Source organism: Kogia breviceps, chromosome 10 (genome assembly GCF_026419965.1).
Source record: "Kogia breviceps isolate mKogBre1 chromosome 10, mKogBre1 haplotype 1, whole genome shotgun sequence".
In the NCBI taxonomy this organism is placed as follows: domain Eukaryota; kingdom Metazoa; phylum Chordata; class Mammalia; order Artiodactyla; family Physeteridae; genus Kogia; species Kogia breviceps.
In genome coordinates this window covers 32656390-32682804 of record NC_081319.1, presented here as the reverse complement: position 1 = coordinate 32682804, position 26415 = coordinate 32656390, and the positions used below count along the sequence as shown (strand labels likewise).

The 26415-nt window shown below is 40.5% G+C and overlaps 1 protein-coding gene across 11 annotated transcripts in view; it reads right to left on the bottom strand.

Annotated features, from left to right (window-relative positions):
• Positions 1 to 26415, bottom strand: part of ARHGEF3 (Rho guanine nucleotide exchange factor 3) — a 316825-nt gene that overhangs the window by 127637 nt on the left and 162773 nt on the right. For all 11 annotated transcript variants that reach the window (XM_067043854.1, XM_067043858.1, XM_067043855.1 and 8 more), the window contains one exon: positions 15034 to 15096. In XM_067043854.1, the coding sequence (XP_066899955.1) occupies positions 15034 to 15096 (63 nt within the window). The remainder of the gene's footprint in view (positions 1 to 15033; positions 15097 to 26415) is intronic.

Sequence of the window (26415 nt, the reverse complement as noted above, 5' to 3'; positions counted from 1 at the left end):
AGTATTTGTAAACAATTATTTTCTAGTGACTTTTTACTGCAAATAATCTCAATCAAAAGAGAACTAATGATAAACTACAAAATTTTAAAAGCAGTTGAGATGCACACTTTGTCAATATAACAAGACTTATCCTGTGAATTTACAACTATAGTTCTGTTTTTTTAACCATGGATGATACAGAAGGAATATACTTCTGGATATATAAATTTAAAAGTTGCACAGCCTTTATTTAATTGAAGCCTAAACACAGAAGCCAGAGGCGACAGGAGAGAATATGTGCAGCCACAGTCGGTGCTCTGGGGGGCTCACTTGCTGAGGAGTGCTTAAAAACAATATGGGGGAGACCTTCAAGATGGTGCAGCAGTAAGACGTGGAGATCACCTTCCTCCCCACAAATACATCAGAATTAAACCTACATGTGGAACAACTCCTACAGAACACTTACTGAATGCTGGCAGAAGACCTCAGACTTTTCAAAAGCCATGTGGCTGACAGGGTCTTGGTGCTCTGGTCAGGTGTCAGGCCTGTGCCTCTGAGGTGGAAGAGCCGAGTTCAGGATATTTGTCCACCAGAGACCTCCTGGCTCCACGTAATATCAAACAGAGAAAGTTCTCCCAGAGATCTCCATCTCAACACTAAGACCGAGTTCCACTCAATGACCAGCAAGCTACAGTGCTGGACACCCTATGCCAAGCAACTAGCAAGACAGGAACACAACCCCACCCATTAGCAGAGAGGCGCCTAAAATCATACTAAGGTCACAGACAGCCCAAAACATACCACCGGATGCAGTCCCACCCACCAGAAAGACAAGATCCAGCCTCATGCACCAGAACACAGTCCCCTGTAACAGGAAGCCTACACAACCCACTGAACCAACTTAGACACTGGGAGCACACACCAAAAACAACAGGAACTACTAACCAGCAGCCTGCGAAAAGGAGACTCCAAACACAGTAAGTTAAGCAAAATAAGAAGACAGAGAAACACACAGCAGATGAAGGAGCAAGGTAGAAACCCACCAGACCAAACAAATGAAGAGGAAATATGCAGTCTACCTGAAAAAGAATTCAGAGTAATGATAGTAAAGATGATCCCAATTCTTGCAAATAGAATGGAGAAAATACAAGAAATATTTACCAAGGACCTAGAAGAACTAAAGAGCAAACAAAAAATGATGAACACCACAATACATGAAATTCAAAATTCTCTAGAAGGAATCAATAGCAGAATAACTGAGGCAGTAGAACGGATAAGTGACCTGGAAGATAAAATAGTAGAAATAACTACTGCAGAACAGAATAAAGAAAAAAGAATGAAAAGAATTGAGAACAGTCTCAGAGACTTCTGGGACAACATTAAATGCACCAACATTCGAATTATAGGGGTCCCAGAAGAAGAAGAGAAAAAGAAAGGGACTGAGAAAATATTTGAAGAGATTATAGTTGAAAACTTCCCTAATATGGGAAAGGAAATAGTTAATCAAGTCCAGGAAGCACAGAGTCCCATACAGGATAAATCCAAGGAGAAACATGCCACGATACATATTAATCAAACAACCAAAAATTAAATACAAAGAAAAAATATTAAAAGCAGCAAGGAAAAAACAACAAATAACATACAAGGGAATCCCCATAAGGTTAAAAGCTGATCTTTCAGCACAAACTCTGCAAACCAGAAGGGAGAGGCAGGACATATTCAAAGTGATGAAAGGGAAAAAGCTACAACCAAGATTACTCTACCCAGCAAGGATTTCATTCAGATTCAACAGAGAAATTAAAACCGTTACAGACAAGCAAAAGCTAAGAGAATCCAGCACCACCAAGCCAGCTTTACAACAAATGCTAAAGGAACTTCTGTAGGCAGAAAACACAAGAGAAGGAAAACACCTACAATAACAAACCCAAAACAATTAAGAAAATGGTAATAGGAACACACATATCAATAACTACCTTAAATGTAAAAGGATTAAATGCTCCAACCAAAAGACATAGACTGGCTGAATGGATACAAAACCAAGACCCATATATATGCTGTCTACAAGAGACCCACTTCAGACTTAGGGACACATACAGACTGAAAGTGAGGGGATAGAAAAAGGTATTCCATGCAAATGGAAATCAAAAGAAAGCTGGAGTAGCAATTCTCATATCAGACAAAATAGACTTTAAAATAAAGACTATTACAAGAGACAAAGAAGGACACTACATAATGATCAAGGGATCAATCCAAGAAGAAGATATAAGAATTGTAAATATTTATATACCCAACATAGGAGCACCTCCATACATAAGGCAAATGCTAACAGCCATAAAAGGGGAAATTGACAGTAACACAATCATAGTAGGGGACTTTAACATCCCACTTTCACCAAAGGACAGATCATCCAAAATGAAAATAAATAAGAAACACAAGCTTTAAAAGATAATTAAACAAGATGGACTTACTTGATATTTATTGGACATTCCATCCAAAAACAACAGAATACACTTTCTTTTGAAGTGCTCATGGAAAATTCTCTAGGATAGATCATATCTTGGGTCACAAATCAAACCTTGCTAAGTTTAAGAAAGTTGAAATGGTATCAAGTATCTTTTCTGACCACAACACTATGAGACTAGATATCAATTACAGGAAAAATCTGTAAAAAATATAAACACATGGAGGCTAAACAATACACTACTAAATAACCAAGAGATCACTGAAGAAATCAAAGAGGAAATCAAAAAACACCTAGAAACAAATGACAATGAAAACATGATGAGCCAAAACCTATGGGATACAGCAAAAGCAGTTCTAAGAGGGAAGGTTAGAGCAATACAATACTACCTCAAGAAACAAGAAACATCTCACATAAATGACCTAACCTTATACCTAAAGCAATTAGAGAAAGAAGAACAAAAAACTCCCAAAGTTAGCAGAAGGAAAGAAATCATAAAGATCAGATCAGAAATAAATGAAAATAGAAAGAAAGGAAAAATAAATGAAGGAAACAATAGCAAAGATGAATCAAACTAAAAGCTGGTTCTTTGAGAAGATAAACAAAATTGATAAACCACTAGCCAGACTCATCAAGAAAAAAAGGGAGAAGACTCAAATCAATAGACTCAAAAATGAAAAAGAAGTAACAAACAACACTGCAGAAGTACAAAGGATCACGAGAGATTACTACAAGCAACTATATGCCAATAAAATGGACAACCTGGAAGAAATGGACAAATTCTTAGAAAAGTACAACCTTCCAAGATTGAACGAGGAAAAAATAGAAAATATGAACAGACCAATCACAAGCACTTAAATTGAAACTGTGATTAAAAATCTTCCAACAAACCAAAGCCCAGGACCAAATGGCTTCACAGGAGAATTCTATCAAAACATTTAGAGAAGAGCTAACACTCATCCTTCTCAAACTCTTCCAAAATATACCAGAGGGAGGAACACTCCCAAACTCTTTCTACGAGGCCACCATCACCCTAATACCAAAACCAGACAAAGATGTCACAAAGAAAGAAAACTGCAGGCCCATATCACTGATGAACATAGATGCAAAAATCCTCAACGAAATAATTGTGAACAGAATATAACAGCACAATAAAACAATCATACACCATGATCAAGTGGGGTTTATCCCAGGAATGCAAGGATTCTTCAATACATGCAAATCAATCAATGTGATACACCATATTAACAAACTGAAGGAGAAAAACCATATGATCATCTCAACAGATGCAGAAAAAGCTTTTGACAAAATTCAACACCCATTTATGATAAAAAAAAAACCCCTCCAGAAAGTAGGCACAGAGGGAACTTACCTCAACATAATAAAGGCCATATATGACAAACCCACAGCCAACATCATTATCCATGGTGAAAAACTGAAACCATTTCCTCTAATATCAAGAGCAAGACAAGGTTGTCCACTCTCCCCACTATTATTCAATATAGTTTTGGAAGTTTTAGCCACAGCAATCAGAGAAGAAAAAGAAATAAAAGGAATCCAAATTGGAAAAGAAGAAGTAAAACTGTCACTGTTTGCAAATGACATGATACTATACATAGAGAATCCTAAAGATGCTACCAGAAAACTACTACAGCTAATCAATGAATTCGGTAAAGTAGCAGGATACAAAATTAATGCACAGACATCTCTTGCATTCCTATACATTAATAATGAAAAATCTGAAGGAGAAATTAAGGAAGCACTCCCATTTACCACTGCAACAAAATGAATAAAATACCTAGGAATAAACCTATGTAAGGAGACAAAAGACCTGTATGCAGAAAACTATAAGACACTGATGAAAGAAATTAAAGATGATACAAGCAGATGGAGAGATATACCATGTTCTTGGATTGGAAGAATCAACATCAACATTGTGAAAATGACTATACTACCCAAAGCAATCTACAGATTCAATGCAATCCCTATCAAACTACCAATGGCATTTTTCACAAAACTACAACAAAAAATTTCACCATTTGTATGGAACCATAAAAGACCCCGAATAGCCAAAGCAATCTTGAGAAAGAAAAATGGAGCTGGAGGAATCAGGCTCCTGGACTTCAGACTATACTACAAAGCTACAGTAATCAAGACAGTATGATACTGGCACAAAAACGGAAATATAGATCAATGGAACAGGATAGAAAGCCCAGAGATAAACCCATGCACATATGGTCACCTTATCTTTGATAAAGGAGGCAAGAGTATACAATGGAGAAAAGAAGCCTCTTCAGTAAGTGGTGCTGGGAAATCTGGACAGCTACATGTAAAAGAATGAAATTAGTATACTCCCTAACACTATACACAAAAATAAACTCAAAATGGATTAAAGACCTAAATGTAAGGCCAGAGACTATCAAACTCTTAGAGGAAAACTTAGGCAGAACACTCTATGATATAAATCACAACAAGATCCCTTTTGACCCACCTCCTAGAGTGATGCAAATAAAAACAAAAATAAATAAATGGGACCAAATGAATCTTAAAAGCTTTTGCACAGCAAAGTAAACAATAAACAAGAGGAAAAGACAACCCTCAGAATGGGAGAAAATATTTGCAAATGAAGCAACTGACAAAGGATTAATCTCCAAAATTTACAAGCAACTCATGCAGCTCAATAACAAAAAAACAAACAACCCAATCCAAAAATGGGCAGAAGACCTAAATAGACATTTCTCCAAAGAAGATATACAGATTGCCAACAAACACATGAAAGAATGCTCAACATCATTAATCATTAGAGAAATGCAAATCAAAACTACAATGAGGTATCACCTCACACCAATCAGAATGGCCATCATCAAAAAAATCTACAAACAATAAATGCTGAAGAGGGTGTGAAGAAAAAGGAACCCTCTTGCAGTGTTGGTGGGAATGTAAATGGATACCACCACTATAGAGAACAGTATGGAGGTTCCTTAAAAAACTAAAAATAGAACTACCATACGACCCAACAATCCCACTACATAATTCAAAAAGAGTCATGTACCACAATGTGCATTGCAGTTCTATTTACAATAACCAGGACATGGAAGCAACCTACGTGTCCATCGACAGATGAGTGGATAAAGAAGATGTGGCACATAGATACAATGGAATATTACTCAGCCATAAAAAGAAATGAAATTGAGTTATTTGTAGTGAGGTGGATGGACCTAGAGTCTGTCATACACAGTGTGAAGTAAGTAAGAAAGAGAAAAATACTGTATGCTAACACAAACATATGGAATCTAAAAAAAAAAAAAAAAAAAAAAAGGTTGTGACAAACCTATGTGCATGACAGGAATAAAGACGCAGACATAGAGAATGGACTTGAGGACACGGGGAGTGGGAAGGGTTAGCTGGGTCAAAGTGAGAAAGTGGCATGGACATATATACACTACCAAATGTAAAATATATAGTTAGTGGGAAGCAGCCACATAGCACAGTGATATTAGCTCTGTGCTTTGTGACAACCTAGAGGGCTGGGATAGGGAGGGAGGGAGGGAGACACAAGAGGGAAGAGATATAGCGATATATGTATATGTATAGCTGATTCACTTTGTTATAAAGCAGAAACTAACAAACCATTGTAAAGCAATTATACTCCAATAAAGATGTTTAAAAAATAAGAAGGCAAAAATAAGTAAATAAACAAACACATAAATAAATAAATGAAGCCTATATGATGGAGACAAAATAAGTTTCCCTCTCCACTAATTTTCACAGCCTGTTCAGATCTGCATTTGGTAACAGTTTGGTTTTTAATTGTTTGCACAAGAATCTGAACTGTAAAATGGCAATTTAATATTATTCACACTAACATTAAAATAGGAAGTCCCTACAGGTACTTTTTTGCATCTACCTTACTACTTGCTCTGGAATATGAGGATGGTCATTGTTTGTAACTGGGAAATATTGGAAACAACAAAAGTGTCCCTCAATGGAGAATCACATTAAAATATACTATGACCTATTTGTCTTATGCAAAAATAAGCAGCAGCTAATACAATGAGACATATCCTTCACTAGGAGAATGGATAAATAAACATGGTATATCCATACAATGGAATATTATTATTTCCGTGATTAAAAAAAAAAAGAAATGAGTTCTCAAGCCACAAAAAGACATGGAGGAAACTTAATGGATATTACTGCATGAAAAGAGCCAGTCTGAAAAGGCTACATACTGTATAACATTCTGGAAAAGGAAAAAAGATCAGTGGTTGCCAGGGGCTGGGAAGAGGAGGAGATGAATATGCAGAGCACAGGGCATCTTTAGGGCAGTAAAATTATTCTGTAAGATACCATAATGGTGGATATATCATCACACATTTGTCAAACCCACAGAATGCACAACACTGAGTGAACCCTAATGTAAACTATGGACTGTAATAATGATGTGTCTATGTAAGTTCATCAGTTGTTACAATGTACCACTTTGGTAGGGGATGTCAATATTAGGGGGAGGCTGTGCATGTGTGGGGGCAGAGGCTATGTGGAAATTCTCTGTACTTTCTGCTTAATTTTGCTGTGAACCTAAAACTGCTCTAAAAAATAGACAATTTAAAAGAAAAAAAAAGCAAATTGCAGAGTAAAACAAAAAATGACAACACATGTCTTTACATAGCCACCGCAAGCTGATTTTTATAGCTCTATCTATCTATATATCTAAATATATTTAAATATCTGGGAGGAGACTAAATTGATAACCAGGATTATACCTAAGAAGGTAAGTGGGACCGTGGATGGTTAAGGGGTAGTCAGCTCTAACTCTGTTGTCTGATTTTTTTTTAAATTATGCAAATATATATGCAGTGTTGCTTGTGTAATTAAAAATAAATTTCTTTTTCTTTTAAAAATACTCACTTTATAACTTACGATAAAGTATTCAAAAGTAAATTACAGGGCTTCCCCGGTGGCACACTGGTTAAGAATCCGCCTGCCAATGCAGGGGACACAGGTTCGAGCACTGGTCTGGGAAGATCCCACATGCCGCGGAACAACTAGGCCCATGTGTCACAACTACTGAGGCTGCACTCTAGAGCACGCGAGCCACAAATACTGAGCCTATGTGCCACAACTACTGAAGCCCGCGTGCCTAGAGCCTGTGCTCCACAACAAGAGAAGCCACCGCAATGAGGAGCCCCAGCACGGCAACCAAGGGTAGCCCCTGCTCGCCGCAACTAGAAAAAGTCTTAGCACAGTGATAAAGACCCAACGTATCCAAAAAATAATAATAATAATAATTAATTAAATAAATAAAATTTTTTAAAAAGTAAATTACAGATATCATGACATTCTAAATACTTCAGTATTCATCTTTTAAAAATAACATTTTTCTACCCTAAAATTATTTTCCAATAGCAGAAAAAGCACAAAAGATCTTCTACTAAACTATTGGGGGTGATTTAAGTCATCTATTTCAAAAAGCTAAGCTGGTCTCAAAGAAAAATATAAACACCAAGTATAGAGAATTGATTTAACGGTTATTGCAAGGTCTTCCTAAAAACATTATCATCATTATCACCATCCCTTGCTTTTATATAATGTTTTACATTCTCCCTTTTAAAACACTAACAACCTCATATATTAACAGGTCAAATCGATTATATTTGTTGTATTTTTAAAAAATTTTAGTCATTTGAATTACTAAAGTAATACAATACAAAGCTTATCATAACAGATTGAGTATCTTAAACAGGGATTCTTAATCTAAAATCCTCCGGAGTCCATGGATTCAATTCAGGGAGTTTGGATGGAAAAAAACACATCTTCAGTTTTACTAACAAGCAAAATTTAGCATTTCCTTCCAAGTATGAGTGGAGACCTAAAATCACAGAAGCATTAGCAGACCTGTGACTTTGTCACCATGGAAATCACTGTTTTCAAATCACAGTGTGGTTGGTGTGGGTATTTCAAAATATCATTTACTCTTATCATCTCATGGAAGGTATATTAGTTATTAGATTTGTTGCCAGATCGATCTTGTTACTTAATGCATTAATTAAGAAGCACACATGTAACTCTTACCACAAATTTGTTTTTAAATATTTTGATAACTGTATTTCAGTACAACTGGGTTTTGTTCTCATCTTATGTATTTTAATTTAAGCACATATAAATAGACTGGGGGGGGAAGGTTCATAGGTTTCACAACATACAAAAGGTTAAGAACCCCTGGAACTCAACCACCCCTTCCTATAATCCCATTCTCCCAAAGTAACCACTGTCCACAATGTACTGTATGTTCTTCCATGCTTATTCCTTCATGTGGACAAATACATATAAACATCTAGCGGCATAACTTATATAGTAATGCGCTCTGTAATTGTGTTTTACACTTATATTTTGTAATATATTTACAAGTCTCTATATAATTTGGTCATTCATGCTGTTTCCAGTTTTTGGCTATTATTTTAAAATGCTGTAATAAAACTCCTCATATACATCTCTTTATATCCTGTTTTTTTTTTTAAATCTCATTATCAGTTCTATGTATGGGACACTTGTACCAACAATAAACACCCTCAAATTTAACCATAAAATCAATTTTGTATTATGAAATCAACAGCAACAATAGCTAGTATGTTTTGTGCTTACCCAGGGGCCAGGTACTAAGTGCTTTACATGAATTAACTCATTTTAATCCTTACAACTCCAAGGCAAGGCACTGCTACGATTTCAGTTTATAGGTGAGGAAATTGAGGTACAGACTGATGTTTAGTCTCTAAGCTCCAAAGTTTGTAATTCTGATAACAAATTCAAACAAATAGGTATTCTCAGAATGCAGGAACCCTCAATAATCATGGGCCCCATCGGGGTCACTGAAGGGGAGCGATAAACGATGATGAACACTTCGTTACATCATTAACTTCTGAGAGTGTGTCCTGAAGCTCCTTGGAATTTTTTTGTCACTGTGCTTTTCAAGAGGTGGATCACAGAGAAAAGACCACAGTGAGTACACAGTGAAATGATTACAGTCCACAACCTAATCAGTTAGGCCAAAGGCATGATAAAATGTGCCTGTGTCAACAATAAGCACATCTGCCATCAGAGACTTGGGTTGGGGCTCAACATAGGGTCTCCACTACCTTAGGCCCAAATAATTTCATAGGCACCAAGAGCAGATCATAAATCCCACAATTTTATTTATTTATTTATTTATTTTGTGGTATGCGGGCCTCTCACTGTTGTGGCCTCTCCCGTTGCGGAGCACAGGCTCCGGACGCGCAGGCTCAGCAGCCATGGCTCACGGGCCCAGCCGCTCCACGGCACGTGGGAACTTCCCGGACCGGGGCACGAACCCGCGTCCCCTGCATCAGCAGGTGAACTCTCAACCACTGCACCACCAGGGAAGCCCCATAAATCCCAAATAGAAAAAATGCCATCAGGTTAAATACAGGTATGCGCTACTGACAACCTAGTCTCAGGGGCAGGCCTGGTCTCCTCGGCGATAAAAGCATTATTAAAATCTCCCACATAATTCATCAAGGCCTCACGCTGGCCAGGGCAAGGCTAATCTCCCCAGTTAGCAAGTTCCAGGACAGACCAAGAGTAACAAAACCACAGAAATGGTATATTTTAAAATTATCTGGACTCTGCTGAGCAGATATAATATTATCCTGATGCTGTTCCATGTCTAGTTTAACATATCCTAGCAATGAAATGTCACTTGGCTTCATAGAGACAGGAAAGCTTCCCCCTCTATCAGTATATCAACTCTTGCACTTTGAGCATCCATATAATAGGGTAAGTAATTGAAAAGCACAGGCAAGGCCTGGGCCCTGCCAGGGGCAACAGAAGGGGCTCCTCCTAAAGAGGGGGTGTAAACAAATGTCCCATATAAAGTTACACTTAGCAAGGGCCAGCAATATAGTTGAAAGAGTGATGTGGGAGAGAAAACTGAAAACAATCCCCCATTCTGAGTTTCTGTACAAGACACTCAGCTGCTCTGAACTGCATTTCCACCTTTCACTGCCAGAAGGGGTATAAACCTGTTCACAGGTTTAAAAAAGATTCATTCCCTTTTAGCCAGGAATTTTATATTGTATCCTACTGATAAAAGATCACACAAAGATATTCTTGGATGCCCAACAGTGGGCATAATGAAAAATTGTAACTTATCTAAATATCCAAGGAAGGACTGGTTAAATAAATCTGTTGCATCCATTTGACCAAGTATGGTTATTTAAAGTGATGTTCTTGGAGAATATTTCAGGATGTGGTGACATGATCTCAATATAGTAAATGGAAAATACAGGAATAAATTAATGTGTTATGATATCAATTTCTTAAAACTGTGTGCTTATATAAACTTTAAAAGTCGGTTGAAAATATATGTGCCATTTAGGGATACATGTACGTAGCAAGTTTGTGGACAGGGAAGGCAACAATAAACATTAAACTCAGCAGAGAAAGGGGTTTACAAGGACCTGTGGCGTTGTTGCTAAGGGTGTATTTCTTCAGTTGCATTGGTAGCTACATGGAATTTTACATTATCCTTTATACCATTTTGTATGTCTGCAATATTTCATAATGAAAAAGTTTTAAGTGAGTGTGTGTATAATGTCAGGAAGGTGATACATCAAAATGTAGCCACTGCTTTTGAGGTGAGAGTATCAGTGAATTCTATTGTTCACATTTTCCAAATTTTCTACAGAGAACACATATTCTTTTTTATCTTTTACGCTGTTTCTTCATGGGAAACTATTTTTACGCCCACACCAAAACTCATATGTTTTTTGATAAAGGATGCTTGGTGCTAAGCAGTGCCCTGCCTCAGGGGCACACCTGGCTCCTCTGCCAAGGGCCTTTCTTGAGGGACCATGAAAGCCAGCTCTTCCCTCAGGCATCTCTCACCCACTAGAATTTAAACTGGAAAAGTGCTGTGGGGGAAGCGATGTCCCTGAAACCATCCCACTCATATCCTCTGATGTGAGAGGAGATTTGTAGGCGGCTGCTGGGAGCATTCTCCACTCTGCAAGTTGTTTTCAAAAGTACTCAAAAATATAGTTTGCTTTTTTTTTTTTTCCTGGAATAGTTTGCATTCTATCCTGCCAGGAAGCTGGGGGCTCAGCCAGCGGATTGGATAAAGTGGTAGGAAAAAATAGACACCAATTATATTGTCAACTAGTGTGGACTCTCCAGTCACAATTCATTTTTCACCAAGTGCTGGAGGTGGAGGGTGGGATAATAATTCTGTGGAGATACGTCACCATGCCTTAAGACCCTTCCAATTTCCTTTTTAAGAGGAACTCCTAACGTGGGGTCTTGGCTGGGCTCCCTGGGGCCCATGAAGTCACACATCAATCCTGTAAAATTTTCTGGAGCCCAGTGCTATCACCAGATTCTCAAGAGTCCATAACACCCCCCACCCCAAACAACTGAGGATCCCTGTTCTGTAAAGACAAGCTCTTTTCTTAGCTTACCCACTCCTGTTTGGTCTCTAAGCCCAAGTTCAATAGGAGGTTGCAGAGGAGTTTAGAAGGAAAGCTCCCTTCCAGGTACCTATCAGAATTGTCATCTGATGCTTTAAAATAAAGCAAGATGTCAATGGGAATGTTTGGTGTTATCATCACTCATACACCTATATATGCTTTTTAATCAAAGGGAGAAAGTTTCTGTGTTAACATTTCCCAACTTTATATCACAGATGTAGTTCTTTAAGGGGGGTATGTGTGTTGAATTCCACATACACATTAGGAAGGCTCACTGGTTTTTTTTTTTTTTGTTGTTGTTGTTAAAATTCATCAACCAATAAGTATTTACCAAGAGCTCACTGTGCAGCATGGGGCTAGGACTCAATGGAAACCTGACCATGATCCCCCCAAGACACCTGTCCCCCATCTAGCAACTTCTTGTTCAAAGCACACATATGGTGAACATCTTTCCACTTATTAAGTGGAATCAAAATTGAGAGTTACTAATATTACTTTCCCAAACCCTCACATCCTCCAGTATGAGTCATCCATTGGAACCCAACTTTTTTTTCAGATACTTTCCACTACACATAGAAACAGGCTCAAAACAACTCTTCATTAATGCTGCTGGTTAGTTAAGGGAATGTGCCACCTTTAGGGAGACTACAAAGCCATTTATCTATTAGAGAAGTTAATTTATTGGACTCAGATATTTATTTAGACATTGTAGCCTTTATGGCTACAATCTTCTCGTGAGTGGTTCCACCTACTACTTCATTCAATTCAAGTCATCTCTACTGAGTGCCTGTTAGGTGCAAGGCACTGAAAATTAGTGACACTTCCTCCATGGCCACATTTGGATATGTCATACATCCTGCCATCTCCATACACCTTGGATTGTCAGTAAAACTGCAAAACACCATTTTTCATGTCCTTCAACAACTTCTAGGATTCTTCTAAGTTTTATAATGATTATAATACTATGTGACAATATTTGGAGGAAACTCTGCCCTGGTTCTGGAATCTATGTGCCAAGATTCAGGAAAAATGTCAGGCAAATCAAAAAGAAGTTTGGCCATAGCTGACTCCTTGAGCACAAAGGCAGACTTCTTTTCCGTAAAAGTCTCTTAACTGTGACAAAACATGATATGAGATAGTGAGAGAGAGAGAGAGAGAGAGAGAGAGAGAGAGAGAGAGAGAGAGAGAGAGAGAGAGAGAGAGAGAGAAGGACAGAGAGAGGGAGCGAAAAAGAGAGAGAAATAACTTCTGCAGCTGCATAAGGAGAAAAGACATCAAATTATTCATTACATGAGCTTAGATGACTTTGACGAGAAGGCAAGGTCATGGATGCCAATCAGCACAAAAACCATATCAAAACAAGTGGTTGCAAATAATCCTTTCATATAAGAGAGTTTAGTGGTTCTTTGAATAAAGCTTCTAGAGACATGTTTTCCTGAAAAATAAACATAGTTGAGGAAAAATGTATAACAGACATGATCTTAGAAATGACCTAGAGTAAGATCTTATTAAATCACTACACCTCCCTGGGCTTCTACTTCTTCATTTTCAAAGTGAGGGGATTGGACCACATGATGGCTAAGGGCTCTATATATTCTGAACATCAATGATTCTAATAATTGCCACAAAATTGAAAACATTCAAACACCAAAAAGTTGTTGCCAATAAGGGAAGTTCCAAAGGCTTCAACAATAAAACATTCAGTGAGTAAAGTAAAACCCAGAAGACCATCATCTTTTTTGTCCTGTTACCATGGCAACCTAATAACTGGTCCAACTCCATCAACATGATGGTCTAAACACTAGAACAAACACCATATAGTAAAATAAAGATGTGAAAGTACATTAATGCTAGCTCAGGCTCACTCCATGATGGCTGTTTGCATCACAGAAAACTCTGCCACAATTAAAAATAACTAAGAGAGCACTGTTATATTGGTGAATAAATGTCATCGGATGAGAACCCAATAATGTGTGTTCATTGAAGTTTCAAACTTTCACAATGGTTTTAGAAGACTTGATCTCAAATCTACCTTTTTAACAGATGAGGCCCAGAGAGAGAAAGTGACTTCCAAGGTTACATCGTTAGTTATAGGCAGAGCCAGGACAACAACCCAGTTCTTAATTCTTAGCATAGAAGCCTCATCTCACAACAATGACTTTCGTGGCCTCTGTAGAGGAGAAAGACCAGGGCCTAATGTTAGATGGATCCACTGTGCACAATGATTGAACTTCAAGGGAGTGGGAAAGATGAATAGACATGAGGAGCCTACAGAGGGTTCCCCCAACCCCTGGTTGATGGGAGCATCAGAAGCCCAGGTAGGTTTCTCAGTCGTGTCAGTAGGGAGACAAGGAGGCCATGCAAAGAAAGCTACTAAAAGTAAGCATCCAAGGATGTGGGCCTGAAAAATCCAAGAAAGCTTTTAACCTCAATCATCACTGGCACACAACTACCAGGTCACTTAAACATCTCTTACAAACTTCTGCTTTTAAAGGAAAACACAATGAGGTTAACATTTGGTGGGTGCCTAGTATGTACCAGACAATGTGCTTGGTAGTGTCACTTTTATTGTTTTGTTTGATCCTCACAACAATCCTGTTAGGTTAAGTCTTCTCCAGAAGAGGAAATAGAGGTGAGGATAGGGGTCACACAATTGTTAAGTATAGAATCTTGATTCAAACTAAGAGCTGTTGAATCCAAAGCCACCCCCTCAGTCATGTTGCTAGAGACTTCTTCTGGTCTTTGAGCCACCAGCTGCCTGAATTGGGCCAACCTGCCAACTTCCCCCAAAGGGGACAAACATCTGGTCCATCTTCTGGACCAAGCCTCTAACGTGGCACAGCAGCATATATCTAGATTCTACACAAATGTATTGACTTCATAATTCATTTTATGAGAGAAAAGACAATACACAGCGTGGCTTTGAAGTTTAAGTTGGCAACACAGCTTTCTCCAGTAAAATGAAATGCTTTTTTAAAGAGAGTTTCCTCCCAGGTTGCAACTTCCACAGTTGTATCCTGGAAGCCCACTTAAAGCACACAGCATATTAACAAATACATTCAGAGATGAAAAGTATTCTCATGGCAGGGACACAGGAAGGACTGTACTTACACTTATATCAAGACTACAAAGGCTAACGGCATCTTCATCCTGGGCGCTCTGCTTCCGTTTTCGCTGTGAAACAAATGATAAAACAAAGTTCAAATGTAAACAAGGATTATGGCTTTGATTAAAGAAAGAAAAAAAAGGCCATCAAATAGCACATGTAATCCTTATCATTTCTACCATGTTATGCAAAACCTTTAACCAAGCTATGTAAATGAATAGTTCTAAGAAAGCCTAAGAAATTACGGGAAACTATTAAGCTCTAGGATAATTGGTTTGCATTATTGTTTTTATTCATGCTGCTACAGTTTGTTTCTCTTTAAATTTCCTTTTTTTTTTCTAAATGTCTCTGTATATCAAGGCTTAGAAATTTAGACACAAAGCTCAGATTTTTTTAACTTGGAATAAGAGATTAGACTGGAAAGAATTAGACTGAAAAAAATCTAATTCACTTAAAGATATTCCATTTTTAGAGCTGCTTTGTACTTGGGTAATTTAAATTTGTTCTAATCGTCCAGGGTGCTGATGTAATCACAGAACCAGAATGCTGGAAAGAACCTTAGACATCTTCTCCAACCTTCCTATGTTCTAGCTATAAACACCAAGATTCAGAAAAGTCATTATTTGAACTGAAGAAAATTATATTTGAAATGAACTTATGACCAAAGAAGTCAATGAGGTTGGGTATGGAAAATACATTATCCTCTTTATAAAAAGAAAAGAAGCTCCATCCACAGACACAATAAAGCTCTTCAAAGATACATTTACCTCTCTTCTATATCCCCAGCTTAATCAATCAGGCAAGTATTTCTCGAGTCCCTAATTTGTGACTTGCTAAGTCTCCTGATTCTACTTGGCAGAAAGCTACCAAAGGACCAGAATCACTGGATGAGGTTACAGTGGAGTCCAGAGATATCTGGAGTCTTCATCCCCCAAAGAAGTCCACCATCTCCTCCTCTTCCTCCTCTATCAGATGATGAGTGTGAACACAGGCAGAGACTGGAAAGCAACCAGAGCTGTCCTTGTCTGTCTCACTATAATTGTTCTACTATTTCTTCACATCAACAAAAATTTGTTGAGCATCTGTTATGTGCTAAGTCCAGTGTTTTCTCCCAGGAATGCCAAGATCAGCAACTTCCACAGTTAAGGAACTCACATTAATGTAGGAGACACAGGCTCTGATGTGATTATAATTCAGTAAGATCCAGTTATCCTAGGGAAAGTCACTTCACTTGTCTGAGTCACCCTTTCTCAACTCTAAGGTGGAAGTGATAACATTAGCTTTTATTCTCTAAGGGGGAGGAGTAAATACAGTAATGCATTTTAGAACTTAGCAGAGTGCCTGGTACATAGTAGGTGTTCAGAATGTGGGATGGAGGACTCTGGAAGCACAGTGAGGGAGTAATTAGTTAGGCCTTAGTGGGATCTGGGGATATCTTCTTAGAGGAGAAGGCATTTGAATAGGTCTGAAGGATGAATAAGAGTTTTTCAGACACAGATGTGGAGGAGATTGGGGCCTCTTTTTCTGTCATCAGCTACATAGATATTTAAAACACCAAAGGTGAACATGGTTCTATCCAGAATATGGAATGCTAGATCCTATATATTATTCCACTTGAGCAGTGTAAGAGTTTAGATATCCAATGTCAGGAGCCAGGATCCTCAATCAGCCATTCTGAGACAGTGTCCAAGAATCTTCATTAACAAGTTCACCATGTAACTTTTAGGGAGTCAAATACTCTGCTCAGGGGCTCTGGGAAGAGTCTTGAGAAGATGCTGATAGCCACTTGCCATTTCTGAGGATGCTTCATGTTTGTGTAGGGACATGACCCATACTGACTCATCATCCAGTTACAATTAAAAGCGGCACTGTGGTGTCTTTGAAGCCAAGTCACTGGTTTATATTTATATGGTGACTTTTGGAGGCATGTATGCCAAGGGATAGTTCCCATTCTATGGATAAATAAACTGAGGTCAGAAGAGATAAGCAGTCTGTTCCAAGTTACATGGCTACAGTGTAACACTCTAAATCCAGGATTCTAATTCCTAGGGCAAAACCCTTTACACACACACACACACACACACACACACACACACACACACACACACACACACACACACACACACACACACACACACACCAGTTAAAGCATGCTTGGCAAATAGGTTACAATTCATCTGCCATCCGGAATGTCTGGTAGCATATGCCTGGAGTGCTGTACTGAGAAGGATTCCACAGCATAGCAAATGAGAGAAGGTTGCCATCAATTAGTAACATGTGCTGGGGTAGAAAAGTGGGGAACAGCTGCATTGGTGACCTGCCGCCCAGGATAACCTGTGCCCTTTCCTGAGTCTGGCTTCTCTTGCCTTGAGAGGCTCCAGAATTATACCTGGAATCTTGGAAAATTCCATGAGAGGGCAGAGGCTCTGGGATGTTACCTGTAAAGTGGAAATAATGCCCACCAGGTCCAGCTGTCCTGAGGATCAGAGATGATGTGTATATGGCACCTGGAATGAGGGCTGGCACATAGTAGGGGCACAATAAATGGTGGCTCCCATTACGTATTACCCAAACTGTAAGCTACAAAGATGAAAACTGCTACCTGGTATTGTCATATTATGGAATTTTATGATGCTACAATTCCATTTCGAGTGTTCAATGATTTTGTCAACATGACATGTTAATAGTAGCCTGTTACCCCAAGAGGCCCATGCTGGTGAAGGAAAGGGGATATTAAGAGAGGCTCTTTCCCTCACGGGCACTCAGCCCTCTTGAGACCAACTCAATACATCACCCAGGGCTTGAATGCAGCCTCCTAAGCACTAACCCCAGATGTTTCCACCTGGTTTCCACCAGGTACCCCAAGTGTCAATCCAGAAGACAAAAGTCCTCTAGTGGCCTTTAAAATTAAACCACAGCCAGTTAATCTGGGATAGAATGATCTCCTTAAGAAACCCACATATTTTATAAAATATAATCTGCATGGATTATCAAAGTGGATTTTCTTTTCAATTCCCATTACATCGGGTGGTGACTGATCATGGCCAGCAACGCAGATGGAGCCTGAAGTTTAAACTTTGGGCCCAGGCTGGGCTTCCCTGGTGGTGCAGTGGTTGAGAGTCCACCTGCCGATGCAGGGGACACGGGTTCGTGCCCCGGTCCGGGAAGATCCCACATGCCGCGGAGCGGCTGGGCCCGTGAGCCATGGCCGCTGAGCCTGCGCGTCCGGGGCCTGTGCTCCGCAACGGGAGAGACCACAACAGTGAGAGGCCCGCGTGCCACAAAAAAAAAAAAAAAAAAAAAACCCAAAAAACTTTGGGCCCAGGCAAACATTTCACAGTGTCACTTAGTTTTTGCTCATTCGCTCTATGTTCACCGAGCACTTCTGATGTGCAGGGCCCTGCTCTGGGTCCTGGGATCCAGCAGTGAAGGAGCCAGGCATGCTCCCTGCCCTCTAATTGGGAATAAAAAGAAAACAAAATAATTACAGATTGCGATCTCTGTTGTGAATGAGTCAGATAATATGCTGAGACAGAGACTAGCAGGGGAGACCCGCTTTACAGAGATACTTTAATTTTTTGTTTACTGGTTTTTGGTTGACCTTCTAATGAGATGTAAGCACATGAAGGCAGGATATAGTCTGTCATGATCACATTCCCAGAACCCAGTATAGTACCTGGTACCTAGCCAACTCCCCCAGAAGAGTATTTCTTGATGTTTGTTGTTGTTGTTGTTGTTGATGGCCTTGGCCCTGCTCCCTTTGAGAAAACTCTTCCTTACCAATTGCCCAACTTCAGGGAGGGGGGCACAGGTAGAAGGAATGGAGGGAACCAAACAGCACCCATTCTACCAGCCCAGCACAGCCCTTCCTCTGTACATCAGAAGCCACGGACAGATGACCTGGGGGAGTTCCTAGACAGGAAGGACACTGTGTGTGAAACACCTGCATTTACATACTTGGTTTCACGGGTTCTCAGCCTATTTGAAGACCCACAGACCCATCATGTTATTCTCGTCAAATTTACTGAGGTGAATGTACAGTCCACTCCCCTTTCAACCATGAAAAACAAAGCACCTTGGGTGAGCTCAGTGACTGTGCTGTAGTCTGGGCTCTCTGATTTGGGCACATAACTTTAAACCCCAGTGCCCAGTGCTGAGCAGTAGGTCAATGAATAATTTCTGAATGAGTGACTCAAAAAAGAATAAATAAAGGAGGCTAGTGTTCTTGAGGTGACACCCTCCCCTTCCGCTAACCACCTGGCTGCCAAAATTAAATCAAAACCTCAAAAGCAAAGATCACTGAAGGCTGAAATTCTTCAACCTCAAATTTCCTTGGAGACTCAAAACATACAAGTTCAAGCTACGATTTTTGCTTTTCAAATAGGAGAGTTTTTCCTTACCAGCAGGGGAATTTATTTTCCTTAAAATATATAGACATGTTTTTAAAAATTACAGCTGTTCAGACATTGGTCCAAGTGGGATACTGGTGATTTCCACTCCTCCTGTTAGAAGGAATGTCTCTTCAAGGGTGAGGCACACCCATGACTAGGCAGCATCCACGCACTGCCCTAAACAACAAAGAGCATGAGCACTCAGCCTCCGTGCTTTAGGAGCAAGGAATCCAGGACTGACAATACCTCAACCGAAATGAAACAGCCTGCTGAACCAAACCATAAATGAACTTAACGGGCACCTGAACCCTTTGTCTGAACACCTATCTGAGGCAGGGAGGAAAGGCAGTTACGGAGGGGAATGTATGGGAACAAAGGGTGTGAGTGTACCATCTGATTCCTTAGCCCTGTGGGTTTCATATTTGATGGAGACACTTTCTAGAAGTGCTTAGGTGCTGGAAAAACCTTCTCATGCTTCTTGGATCAAAAACCAACCAGGAGGCTCTTTGTTAATTTGCAACAGGGCATAGTCTTCTGTATATGTGGATATGAGTTCTGATGGAGATACAGGTATCTCTGGATGGATGAGGTGGACTCTGTCCGAGACTCATTACTGGTGACACCACCCACTTTCACGATGCATCATCGTTCTCCAGGCCACTCTATGACTATCTCCTTCTAGGCTTGCCTACTTCCTGATAGCGCAAGGCAGACATCTAAATCTCATCAGTGGGACTTCCCTGGTGGTGCAGTGGTTAAGAATCCGCCTGCCAATGCAGGGGACATGGGTCCGATCCCTGGCTCGGGAAGATCCCACATGCCGTGAAGCAACTAAGCCCGCACACCACAACTACTGAGCCTGTGCTCTAGAGCCCATGAGCCACAACTACTGAAGCCTGTGCTCCGCAACAAGAGAAGCCACCGCATTGAGAAGCCCGCGCACAGCAGCAAAGAGTAGCCCTGGCTCACTGCAACTAGAGAAAGCCTGTGAGCAGCAACGAAGACCCTATGCAGCCAAAAATAAAAAATTAAATTTAAAAATAAATAAATAAATCAATCTCATTAGTAAATGGTCCGGGAACAATTATTTTTTTCTGTGGTTCTGGGTAAGGTTCTCTGCAAGGAGAACTGACCCTACCTGTCCTCAGCTGATGGATTTGCAGAAGACCTGGCCCTGGGTCCAAACCTATCCTTATTCCTACTAGGCTCAGGTTCCATTCCCTCTAGACCCAAGTCTTGGGATCCTTTGAGGTTTTGAGTCTTAGAATCAAAGGAGAATCACCTTCCAATATACAGGTGGAGGGAAGTAGATGCTGGAACTGGGTGTCTGCTATGAGTCAAGCACTGTGCTCACTGTTTAAAGGACTGTTCCTTTTTTTTTTTTTTTTTTTTTTTGGTATGCGGGCCTCTCACTGTTGTGGCCTCTCCCGTTGCGGAGCACAGGCTCCGGACGCGCAGGCCTAGCGGCCATGGCTCACGGGCTTAGGTGCTCCGCGGCATGTGGGATCTTCCCGGACCAGGGCACGAACCCGTGTCTCCTGCATCGGCAGGCGGATTCTCAACCACTGCGCCACCAGGGAAGCCCAAGGACTGTTCCTTTTTAGCTTCTCCTTAGCCCAGCCTAAGTAAGCATGGTGGTGTTCATTTATACAGAGAACACTGAAGCCTAGGAAGGCTTTAGTGACTTGATCACGGTCACAAAATCAGTAAATGCTGGAGAGGGAAGTTTTCTCTACGCCAGTCTGGTTCCCAAACCACTGATCCTCCTGCCATCCAGTGCTATTTCTTTTAAAATATTGTTTAAAAACAAAGTGTGTTTTACTTAAATTAATATAATAAATAGCATAAAATAAATTTAAATATTTATTTAAAACAACATGTGTCTTACAACAATATTGAAAGGCTCACAAGGCATTTACTACATATCTCAAAGAAATAAAGAGCTTAAACGAGACAGACCCGAGTTCAGAATCCAGCTCGATCATTTCTCCTTGGTGTGACCTTGGGCAAGTTGCTCTCTATCCCTTCATTCACTCAACAAATATTTATCTAGGATATACTATGGGCCAGGCAGGTTTCAGGTGTGTGAGATATGTAAGTGTCTATAAAATATTTCTGTAAACTTTGATTTCTTCATCATAGGGTTATTTGAAGGATTAAAGCAGAAAAAAATATTTAGAACAGGGCTGGGCATATAGCAAGAGATTAAAAAATGGTAATTATTATTGCTACCATGGTTATTACCATAATTACTATTACTACTATTGTCGTTGCTGCTTTGTAGTTACGTTGAGAGGCAGGCAAGGGAGGGGTGGTATTAGAGATGGGGGATCCTGCAGGATGATGGATAAGAGACGTGGGATGCAGCCTGACCCTCCTCTAGCTACCCACATCACACAGGGTTATAAATGGATGCTCTCTGGATACCTTCAGTCACGTTTGCAGTGTGTTGTTCCCACTTCTGAAACAAAGACAGGGCAAGTGCAAGGCCTGACTTAATTTTAAATGGCTGAGATTGAAGTGATTAGTGTCGGAACAGCCCTGTGATTTAATCACAGGGCTTTTCTATTTAATAACCAAGTGACCAGAGCAGCAAAAATGCACTGATGGAGAGAGTGCAGCTCCTGACTTGACAGCAAATGGCCCCTAATTAGTCATCTGTAATTATTAAATTCAAACCAGATCACAAACCTTTATGATTTATCTCTTTGCTGGCAAACAGCTTTGGTGGTTTCAGAGGCTTTGATGAGGCCTTTCATCTGCACCTTCTTTAGGGAGACATTAGCAAAAGGGTTTTGTGTTCTTGTACTTGCCCTTAGCTGGAACTTGACTCAATAAACTCATGCTCGAGCAGGGAGAGGATCCACATTTCATCTCTCCTCTGTCTCAGCTTCAGGGCTGAGTAAGAGAATTGAGAGGGACCCCCTATTCCATTTTTAAGACCTTAGTTTTAAAATATCCTCCCTTTTCCAGCTTCCAGGAACCATGCTCCTTTTTTTCTAGACTCTTCGATGTACTTACGGGGTAGAAAACCTGGAAATCATGGTGTTCCCTGAGCTGCTGGTAAATAAATCTTAACTCACATAATATGCAATTTTGTGCTCAGATGCCATTAACTGTTGTTTAAAGATGCTAGGCGGGCTCTAAGGTTATATTTGTGGTTTCACGTCCTTGTCATGCCAATTATTTGTTATAGAAACTTAAGCACATCACCTCGCCTCTCCGAACCTCAGTTTCCTTGTCTATAAAATAACTAAGGTTATCGTGAGAGTTAAATATATCACAACGTCTGGCACACAGTAACATCTCAGTATTAGCTATCACTAGTAGTAGCAGCAATAACAGCAGTAACGGCAAGTTAGAGCAGGCACCAGAGGGAAAAAGCCATGGAGAAACTCCCTATAATGTATAAAAGTGTACCCATTAACGTAATTTTGGCAAATCAGGAAAAGCCCCAATGATTGCTTTTGGCCACAGAACATCTGGCCTTTAGCTTGTTGGGAAGCAGAGATGAGGTCACCTTGGCCAAGGAAAGGTCTCTCTCTCTCGCATGGGAAGGAAAAGATGCTCAACCAGGCAGGTGAGAGGCCAGGAAGACCCAGCCAGCCTGCCAGTGCCACCACCAGCCCTGAAATCAACAGCAGCCAGATCCACTCTCATCCCACAAACATTGACAAACCACTTTTCCCTCTAAAACACTCAAGGCCAGGGGAGCAGTAGAGAAGACAGAAAACTTGTCTATCCAGGGCAGAGCACTGGCAAGTATATTTTCCAGAATGATGGCTCCAGAAAAACTCCATTATGGGCACTCATCTAAAGTGGGAAAGGGGGCTCATCTTCACAAAGGTTTTCAACAATGGAATTTGACAAGAAGCACAAAATCTAATTAAACAGAGCACTTTTTTCCTAAGCCTTCTAATAATTACTATTAATTACTTTACATTGTTTTCTTCCAACCTCAGGTGCACTGAACTGGATTAATCACAATCCTTGGTTCATAACACACTATTATCACTGGTGCTTCCCTGGCCCTCCTTTATTTGCTAATTCACTTATTTTTACCAGCATAATGAACTCTTATTTATTGAAATTATTCCCATACAGAACTGTCTGAGGTCCTTATCAACAAAAATATTACCCATATAGTTTAGGGAATGTCCAAATAATTGCTTAATTTCTAAGGAATTACTCCATGTAACCAAACAACTTAGATGGTCCAACTGTACAATTCAGATTCAAATGTGTTTATTGCCCATGATAATATCGGGAATCTGATTTTACAAGGAGAGTTCTTAGTTCTTCACTCATGTTTGGCTGGGTTCCTGCCTTTTCCTATCTAGAGAGACCCCAGTTCCGGTAATGCCTTAGCAGCCACAGCACCCCATGCATTCCTGAGCAGCACTCCATCTTTTTTTTTTTTTTTCGGTACGCAGGCGTGCAGGCTCAGCGGCCATGGCTCACGGGCCCAGACGCTCCGCGGCATGTGGGATCTTCCCAGACTGGGGCATGAACCCATGTTCCCTGCATCAGCAGGCGGACTCTCAACCACTGCGCCACCAGGGAAGCCCCATGAGCAGCACTCCAAATACTAGCAGGCAGGCATTCATCCACAGGAAGAGAAAGGCTTCCCTTCTGCCACTGGTCTCTGGATCATCTACTCCTGGGGGCAACTTGCCACACAAAGCAGAGATGGAACATGCTGGAGAAATGGACTGCACCTGCTAAGCCACTCTGTAAATCCTGACAACTGATCAGAACATTCCTTTCAATAAAAAAAAGATTTCCTGGTAGAACTATTTGGTGTTGTCTAACCAGACTAGAACTCACAACCTGAGTTGCTAAAGCTTAGTTCCTTTATGGCATATTCTGGCTGCTTGAAGTAGTCCCTTCCTTCCCTCCCTCCTTCCCCTTGCTGGGTTTAAAACAACAATCTATTAAGAATCCACTGTATGCTGAGTGCTTTCCGTATATTATACCTAATCCTTACAGCTTGGACAAAGAAGTTATTACACACGAGGAAACTGAGGCTTAAAGAGTTTAAATGACTTGATTAAAACTGCTCTGTGAGTGGGTGAACAAAGCCAGGATTTGATATCATATCCAGCTAATTGTGTAGCTGATGCTGCTGGCCCACATCCCCTGAGCAGTCACCATTCCCTGGCATGCTTCGGCTTTCTACAGGCCAGAAATGCTTGGCTGTTAGTGTCACCAGGAGCAGCCCTCAACCCGTGATGAACTGGAGTTGGTAGGGAAACACCCCAGCTTCCTAAAGCTTGAGGTGACAACTCAGAGGTACAGTCTCTCAGCCTTGACTATGCATTGGAATCACCAGGGGAGTTTAAGATGCTCTGGGGTCCTGACTCCTGCTATCCAGGGATTCTGAACAACAGGAGTTCTGGAAGCTCCCCAGGTGAGTCTATTGTGCAGCAAAGTTTGAGAATCGCTGCCACACAGTCTCCTAGAAGTCCTCAGCAGGATTGAGCCCCAGTTGCCCACAGAGCTAACCTGTTCATGATCCCACGCTGTAGTGGCTTCCTTCCCTTCCCTGTTTCTCTTGCCCACTCCCTCACCAGTGCTTCTGGGGATCACCTCCCAAATAAACTACTCGCACTTGTATCCAGGTCTGCTTCTAGGGCACTGAACCTAAGACAAGCTGAATGTGGCTCTGTGCTTCTAAAACTAGCAGTGTACTAGGAGGCAGGTAAAGCCACAGAATAAAAATGGTCCGTCAACTTGACTTTGTGGGAAGTCATGCAAGCCATTATTTGTATATTTTAAGAAGAATGTAATGTCAATTTACATGAGTGTTTATTTTGGTTTTTTTTGTTCTGTTTTGTTTTGTTTTTGCGATACGCGGGCCTCTCACTGTTGTGGCCTCTCCCGTTGCGGAGCACAGGCTCCGGACGCGCAGGCTCAGCGGCCATGGCTCACGGGCCCAGCCGCTCCGCGGCACGTGGGATCTTCCCGGACCGGGGTACGAACCCGTGTTCCCTGCATCGGCAGGCGGACTCTCAACCACTGCGCCACCAGGGAAGCCCTACATGAGTGTTTAAAGGTAAGGCTGGGAAGGTAAGGCTGTCCCTTGTGAAAGACACAGAAAGGGCAGAGTCGGCTTCCTCTTTGATCAGAGGTTGGGAAGAGTCCAGGAAACCAGAGAGAGTCACAGCTTCTACTTCTCCAGGCTTCCCTTCACAGTCTATCCACACACTCCTCCAGCAGAAAGGAGCCTCAACAAGACTAATAGGAGGCTTTTGTCATTTGGTTACTAATCAGAGACCAAATGCTTTAAGCACAAGCCCTCAGGGCTAACAAGAGCAGAACCATTTTTACAATGTTACTTTTTTGTATCTCTATGCTGCACCAGGTGAGGTTCATCCTTGCATGGAGAGATTAGACATGCAGATTTTAAGTTAAGGTGAGAAACAACAACTTAAATAGGGATTTAATTAGAGTTTTAAGAGGGGAGGTTGGTTTGATTTTTTTTTTTGGATCTCCTTGACTGGGTGGGAACATCCGTGCTGCTGGAGACTTGTAATCAAGAGCCTTAGAGGTGTCAAGGCAGAATGTCATCATCATTTAACCTGTCCCTAGATACTGCAGGCAGAGGATTAGGTTATATAACCAAAGAAAACTTTCTGGAAGATACTCTGACAATATCTATCAGTAAAATAGTTGGTAGGAATAATGGTGGGATATACTTTCACCAAGATCCACAAACAAGGATGTTTACTGTAGCACTGTTTATAAGTAGCGAAATACTGGAAACAAAATGTCCACCAAAAGAAACTGGTTCAACAAAACTATGGTCCATCCATATAATATGAAATACTATGCAATTAGAAAGAATAGTGTAGAGCTACACAATGTATGGAAGGTCCTCCAGGATATATTAATAGTAATAAAATTATATGCACAGCATATTTCCTACTGTGTCAAATTCTTAAACTTAGAAGAGGAAAATACATACATATCTATATCTATCTATTTACATATACA